Below are 8,182 nucleotides of genomic sequence, written 5' to 3'. Positions count from 1 at the left end.
GCGATCCGCAATTATCCTCTTCGCAACTTGCATTCTCCTCGCGCCCCTCTACATATTTGCTACTCCTATTCTTATGCTGTTGGGACAGCCTGAGCAAATCGCCAAACCTGCTGGCTTTTTCACTATGCTAACCATTCCTCAAATGTTTGCATTGGTAGTCGTATTTCCGACGCAGAAGTTTCTCCAAGCACAGAGCAAAGTCAATGTCATCGCTTGGATTTCAGCCCTTGCTCTTGTGGGGCATGTGTTGTGGTGCTGGCTCTTTATCGTTGTACTGGGGTGGGGAACACCCGGTGCAGCTCTTGCATGCGATGTTTCTAGCTGGCTGATTGCGATCTCCCAGTTTTTTTATGTTGTAGGTTTCTGCAAGGATGGCTGGAAGGGCTTCTCCTACGATGCGTTTAGGGAGATTTGGGCGTTTGTCAGGCTATCGCTCGCCTCTGCTGTCATGTTATGCCTTGAGGTTTGGTATATGATGTGCATCATAGTTCTAGTTGGTGGCCTTGATGACGCAGTCACTTCAGTCGGCGCCCTCTCTATTTGGTGAGTGAGCCATTTTTTGTTAGTATCTATAGATGGATTATAAGATTAATTAGTGAATGCTGGTTTGCAGCATGAACGTCGATGGATTGGAATTAATGGTGTTTATCGGAGTGAATGCTGCCATAAGGTGACGATCATATTAATTGGTGTTGGTGGGGTGTTTGTTATACTAGTACTAGTATTAGTTATTGGTTTTGTTTGTGACTGTGTGTGATCAGTGTTCGGGTTTCGAACGAGCTTGGGCTAGGGCGTGCGAGGGCAGCCAAATACTCCGTTTATGTGACTCTGTTCCAGTCACTAGTGATTGGGATTGTGTGCATGATTGCCATCCTCGCCACGAGGAATCATTTCGCGGTTATATATACGGATAGTTCGGTAATGCAACAGGCGGTGGCTCGACTTTCAGGGCTTTTGAGTATCACGGTGCTTCTGAATAGCATCCAGCCAGTGATATCAGGTAGTCGTAGTAGTGTTAGTGTTAGGATGATATTTATATAATTGGTGGAATTGGATGTATGGTGCAGGCGTGGCCATAGGAGGAGGGTGGCAAGGAGTGGTAGCATACATCACCCTGGCTTGCTATTATGTTATTGGTCTGCCATTGGGATACCTTCTTGGTTATGTGGCTGATTTGGGAGTCATGGTAGTATATCATTTCTTTTGTTTTGGCCTAATTGATTTCACGGAGTATTATGTTATGTTAAGTTATTTTTCATTGTCAAATTAATTCAGGGGCTTTGGGGAGGCATAATTGTTGGAATTGGATTGCAGACACTTGTGCTCATAATTCTAATTTATAGAACCAATTGGGACAAAGAGGTATTTCTTTCCGTCTATCTTTCTATCTACCTATCTCTCTCCATCGTGTAGATATTGACGATCGATACTTGAAACGATGCAATTGCAGGTGGAGCAGGCGTCGGAGAGGATGAGAAAGTGGGGAGGCCAAGACATCGACGTCACCATGAAACCATCGGCTAATCATCTTTAGAGAATGCATGCTTAATCTGAATCACACACCATGCTAAAATATATTCAATTTTTTAACTTAATGTTAAAGAGAATTGATATGGTTTATGTTGTAAACTAGTAGTAACATGTTTTGTATCGTAAACAGAGATGGTTAGCTGATGGTTTCACAAAATTATTATTGTCAATACTCTAGTATAAATTTAAACGTTACATGGTTTACACAAAATTTGCTAAATTGGAAATTGTTTTCGTAGTGTGAAATATATTGTTGCTAAGAATTTTAGGAATTCACAAGTCACAAGGCATACCACAAACATGGTTCATCTCTGTACAATCTATACTAATTATGAGAATCATATGAACCTTTTAGGATAGATTTCATAGGGGAGTATCAATCGCTAACTAATTAGTAATCTCAAATTAAAACTAAATCTTAGCTATTAGATTAGAAAATCTAGTGGTTAAAATAATGTCACATGGATTATATTTTTAATTAAGTAAATTAATAAAATAAATTAGAGGGTATTAATGTCAATTCCCCCTCATTAAAATCGTCTTAAAACTTTAAATTTACGTAACTGTCTCGATTTAAATTATTTTTTTGTAAAAAATACATCAAATTAAAGATAATTTTATAAGGATTCCAACGAGATCATCAACAAATACATCAAAAAATCTCAATAAAACCATGTAAAAATCTCAATAAATATGTGTCGATATTTTCTTGTACTAGTGTTGATATTCTTATGTCATATTGTTGATATTTGTAATACACTATGTTGATATAAAAAAACATTCGCGAAAATTATCATATGATAACATAATGACGATATTACCCTTTTGTTGATATTTTGTCTACTATTTATTGAGATTCGTAAGATTTAATCCCATCCACTTATTATAAAATCTAAGGGTGGAGATTTGGTCTTGATTTTAGATTATGTTGCTATAAGCATTAGAATATGACCCAGATCTCATATATTCAAAATTAAAAATCATGGTCCCACAACATAATCTTTTAATTTATTATATAGTAATCACTAGTTTCACTTTTTTAATGTGATGTTTATTAAATTAAAATAAATGAATTTTAAAAATTATATACTCCCTTCGTCCCGTTTAAGATGACACGTTTTTCTTTTTAGTTTGTCCCAACTAAGATGACACATTTCTTTTTTTTAGAAACTTTCTCTCTCCAATTAATATACCAAACCACTTTTTCTCACTCCGATTAATACACTCAACCATTTTTTCTCATTCCTATTAAAATATTCATCTTTCTTTCTCTCTCTATTTTAATAATTATACCCATTTTTTCTCTCTTCAATCAAACACTTTAACCAATAACTCCTAAAATCTCTTGCCGGCTAGGGATGTGTCATCTTAGCCGGGACGGAGGGAGTAATTAAAATGTAAATATTATATAAATGATATAAAATATTAAATATTTCAAATTTAAGAAATTATAGATGTGATTTGGCAACCCAATTTGCGGTCATCATCTCCCGTCTTCAAACATGCATTGGACGATCGCACCCCACAATTCTAACCAACTACAGTTAGGAGTTGTGGCTGCCATATAATTATATGCTACAAATTGTGTAAATGGTGTATCTGAAATTATTTATTTTATACCTACCACACAATCAATTTATTTATACCTACCCCTTTTTATCATGATTCACGTTGTACAAGTGTGTGAGAGTATGATGACATGAATGTAAACTCCTGGGGCATCTTTTACTTTTAGAAGAGAATAAAAATATTTTTTTTTTTACTATTTTTTAAAATAGAAACTTTTGATTTTAAGAATAAATCTTATAATTCACTACTACTACTTTTACAACTTTTTTTCTTCTTCTATATTATTTTAACTTTGATATTTTTTTCATTTGTCTCATAATCCATGATTTAGAGAAATTATATGCGCTTTTGGCAAACGAAAAAATATCATGCGAATAAAACATTCGGCTATTTAAACGTCATTTAATACATTTAGCCAATTATATCCTTAATTTTTACATATGTACGCATTACGTTGAAAAATTCGGAAACATAGCATGATGAAAATTTTCTCTTTAATATAATTGAGAAAAATATTAAAGTTATGATATAATTGACCCTTTTTTAAAGTTAGTACAAGTAAATCAGAATTTGACCAAATTTTATAAATTTTATTGGCTATTTACCCTATTTAAAAATATGTTAGTTCAAATAAGATTTAAAAAATGTCTAAAATAGAAAAAATGAGTAAAACATTTAATAACTCATCATGCTATATTTTAAAGTGTACATGGCAAGCTTTCGTTGTCCACTTCATATATGGAGCCCAGATTTTGAACAATTTCATACCGTACGATTTGCCAAGTCTATGGCCAACTTGCTTTGCTTTGTTCTTTACCTATCAATGAAATTTCTCTCTTTATTTATTTATTTTAAATTAAAATATCCAAGGGTTCAGGGTTAATACATTATATGCTATCAATGTCATACGTCACCATATTTGTGGGAAGTTGTAAAGGATCGTTCGAACGACAACTGTACATCAGCCCGGATGCTAGGAGCCGGCGGCCATTCACAATGCAGGGCCTATGGGAAGGCCTTTCTCATCGGCCTCCATCACCCCACCATTGTAGCAGAAGGGCCGTCGATCGGCCCCTCCTCTCTCCCCCAAAAGGCCGTTGTATCGGCCTATGCCGATGTATGCCAATGAGAAGGTCCCTTCGATCGGCCCTCCATTGTGGAGGAAGGGCCGGTCATCGGCCTTCTTATTTTTTATTTTTATTTTTTTCAAAATTTTTATTATTTTCTCTATATATACGTCCACTTCCCATCATTTTCAATCATCCCTCCACTTTAAATGTAGGTTTTTTTTTAATCACGTTGTATTCTATTTTCCAATCTTGCAATACAACGAGAATTTGCGTATTAATATTTTTTGCATTTAAATTTATTTAATTTGATAACAAATTAAATATAAAAGTGCTACAAAATTAAAACAAAATAATGACGATGTAGAAATGAAATAGAAATGAGAGGGCCATATGGGAGGGCCTTCCATTGTGGGAACATAGGCCCTTTCAAAAAATGATGATGTGGAAATATTAAAAAAGAAGGGCTCTATGGGAGGGCCCAACCATTGCTAATGTCCTGAGTATCCACTATAGTTGGCCGGGCCAAGCCACAAAACTTGGTCGGGCAACCAAAAAACTTGTTTTACACTATGGTGTGCAAGCTCAAGCCACCAAATAAATTATTTTTTTTCATTTTGTGTATATTTTAATTTAACTACAATAAAAAATATTGGACTATAATAATTAAAAAAATGCATAATTTAATAAAAATAAAAATTAAAACCAAATCTTCGTTGTATTATAGAAAGAGGTAAAATTATACAATGAAAATTGTTTAAAAACACTAAAAAAAACACTAATTTTCGAAAATATATAAAAAAATATTAAATTAGAAAGAGCCGCGGCCGGGCCGCCGGTGTGGCGCTCTTGTGGGCACCCCCGCCTCCCCACCAAAACCCATGGCGCTCACTATAGGAAGCCGCGGCTGGGCCATGATCGAGCCACGAGCCGCGGTTCTCCTATAGTGGGAGTATCCACTATAGTTGGCCGGGCCAAGCCACAAAACATAGCCGGGCCACCAAAAAACTTGTCACTATAGTGACAAGCTCAATCTACCAAATTAATTATTTTTTTCATTTTCTGTATTTATTAATTTAACTACAATAAAAAAAGGACTATAATAATTAAAAATAAAATGCATAATTTTAAAAAAAAATTAAACCAAATCTTCGTTGTATTATAGAAAGGGGTAAAATTATATAACAAAAATTGTTTAAAAACACTAAAAAAATTGGAAAAACACCGCCACCGTCGTCTACTTGATGGCGTCAGCCGGGGGAATTATCGTCTCCTCCTTGCATTTTCCAAAAGTTGTATATAAATTGAAGAGAATGGGGTAAAATGTGTGTGAGATAAAAAAGAAGAGTAGAATGAGGTATTTATAAAAAGAAATTCAAATATATATATATATGGTTTTGATCTATGCAAAACTAGATTTAAATACAGAAACGCAGAACAATATCATGCGTAGGGCATTTTTAGGTCATGGTTAGTGTATTTTTAGGTCATACTAACCAAGCATGACCTAAAATGATCTTAGCATGACATTAAACTCAAATCTTATAATATGACCTAAAACTGGTTAATTATGACCTTCCGTGTTTTTGGTTAATTATTGACCATTAGATCATCTAATCCTAGGGCTAAGATTTGGGCTGCATTTCTGGATTTAAACACATACTTATTTTGATCATCTCCATATATATATATATATATATATATATATATATATATATATATATATATATATCTATCGGGGTGCGTTAGGCTCCTTTGCACCCTAAGTGTCCTATTTCCTTCTTAATCTCAACCCTTGGATCCTTGAATTGGATGGTTGTGATCAATGCATTATTAGTCTATAATGTTGCATTATTAGCTCCTTGTACATTATTAGAATGAAAATGTGCATTATTAGTCTATAATGTTGCATTATTAGCCGCTGTGCATTATTAGAATGAAAATGTGCATTATTAAATGACACGTGGCATTAATCTAACCGTCAGATGACAAAATCGTGGGGCTAGGATTAAGAAGGAAAAATGACAAAAGATATGAAAAGTATTTGAATACATCCCTATATCTATATATATATATATATATAGTCCCATTATCCACAAATCCACTCTTAAAGACCGAACCACCGAACCCTACCAAATTAGGGCTTTTAGATCTAGTTTTTTATGGATAAGATACAAAAATTTATAAATTATTTTCGCCTTCATCACGAGCCTATTTTAAATCATCTGAAGGTAAATAAGTCATACTAACATGTTACGAAGATTTAACTTCGTTCCAGAATATATTAATTCATTCTAGTAGGTTTTTACTTCATTCCAGTAGGTTTTTACTTCATTCCAGTACGTAAATGTGGTTTCGCCGTCGTGTGCCGTTCTTTCTCTCTACAATATCTATCACCAACGCCATGGCGCTAATATGGTTTAATAAACACATGGAATAATGTAATAAATTATTGGAATGAAGTATGTGTAGAAGCATTTGAAGTCCTACTGGAATGAAGTAAAAATCTTATCCAATGAAGTAATAATGTTTCTGAATGAAGTAATAAACTCACTTGAATAAATTGCATTTTTAAATGTTAATCAAGCAAAAATCCACGTCAATGAATTCGAATGAAGCATATGTTGAATCATTTCAAAACCTATTGGAAGCAAGTAAAAACATGTTGTAGTTTCAACGTATTACGTACAGAATAAAGTAATAAACCTATATAATGAAGTAAAATGGGCTTGTAATGAAGCCGAAAAAAATTTCACGGCAGCATATCTGAAGGGTCTCTTGTGGTCTATGAGTCGGTTTTCGTATGTAATTTGGAGTGTATCCAACTGATCAGGAAGAGATTCCCGACCCAGCTGAGTTGTTGGTACGACAACCGGGACCTGGCTTCAAACAATTTTCCTCAACCCACTTCTACTGATTAGTATAGTGGAGGTAAGGGTCGAATCCCACAAGGATGGACACGTTTGGATAACTACGGTGACTTTCCTGGGTGTTTTTGGTTAGCTACCACGCTTGGGTTGAGATTTTACCTAGGCAAGAAATAAAGGTGGTACTCTACTGACTAGTGGGTGTGAAAATAACAGGCATGTGGTGGTGTTCGTGGAAATAGGGGACAAGGTGTCTCAGAGGCATATGAAAAGTAGACAGTTACTAAAAGAGGAAATTTTAGACTACAAGACATATCTGGTGGCTGGGTGGCTCTCTGACAGGTCTGGACAGTACAACTGAAAAGTAGGGAACAAAAGCAAAAGTAACTTAAAAGTAAAGTGGTCCAAACTAAAGTTGATTTTGACATTTTCTTCTTCACCAAGCATTAACAAAAATCAGATGAACACAAACACCATAACTAAACTTCAGATTCATAACCTCAAACTCAAGATCCATTGATTAAAATGCTCAAACTTAAAATAAACGGTGAAACTGCAATTTTACTTCTACTGACTAACATGCAAGGCGGTGATCACAGCGCAGAACAGAAACTCATGCACGAAAATTTGACTAAAACATAACTACAACTTCAGATCGACAACTCCAGGTAAGAAAACACTTAGAAATTAAAAGCAACAACTAGATCTAATTTTCCTAGGCAGAATGAAGCAAACTCGAACCAAAGCGACATACGAAATAGAAACTTCATAATTTAAGCGTTGGAACTTCACAAAGTGCTTCAAAAGGCAACAACGATGAGTGTTTGCAATAAAACCAACGACGAAAACAAGTAAAGATTAAACTAGAAAGCAAAATAACGATTGTTTGGCCACTTCGGGCGATGATACTGCTATACTACTACGGCAACTGGCTGGAACGGTGGATCGATGACTTCTCCGGCAGATTCTTGGACGTCAAGTGACCATAGCTGTGGCGAGGAACGAGAGGTTGGACAATGCTGAAGGAACTGATCTTCTAGAGAGAATTCTAACTGAGTGTGGTGGTTGGATTTTCTCGAACTCTAAGGGACCAACTCTAAAGGCGAACTCCTTCTCTCTCTCCAAGTGGCTTCTTTTATAGGGAGGCTT

At 35.1% G+C, this 8,182-nt stretch overlaps 1 protein-coding gene across 2 annotated transcripts in view; it reads left to right on the top strand.

The window, feature by feature from the left end:
* LOC125190198 (protein DETOXIFICATION 35-like) overlaps positions 1-1,700 on the top strand; it is a 12,035-nt gene extending 10,335 nt beyond the window's left edge. Inside the window, exons 3-8 of one of the 2 annotated variants that reach the window (XM_048087421.1) lie at positions 1-543; positions 614-670; positions 762-1,000; positions 1,068-1,186; positions 1,276-1,362; positions 1,451-1,700. In XM_048087421.1, the coding sequence (XP_047943378.1) occupies positions 1-543; positions 614-670; positions 762-1,000; positions 1,068-1,186; positions 1,276-1,362; positions 1,451-1,534 (1,129 nt within the window). In that variant the 3' untranslated portion in view covers positions 1,535-1,700. The remainder of the gene's footprint in view (positions 544-613; positions 671-761; positions 1,001-1,067; positions 1,187-1,275; positions 1,363-1,450) is intronic. The other variant, XM_048087422.1, reaches the window with a different exon arrangement.
* The last annotated feature ends 6,482 nt before the right edge of the window (positions 1,701-8,182 follow it).

Source organism: Salvia hispanica, chromosome 5 (assembly GCF_023119035.1).
Source record: "Salvia hispanica cultivar TCC Black 2014 chromosome 5, UniMelb_Shisp_WGS_1.0, whole genome shotgun sequence".
In the NCBI taxonomy this organism is placed as follows: Eukaryota; Viridiplantae; Streptophyta; class Magnoliopsida; order Lamiales; family Lamiaceae; genus Salvia; species Salvia hispanica.
This window is presented reverse-complemented; position numbering and strand designations above follow the sequence as displayed.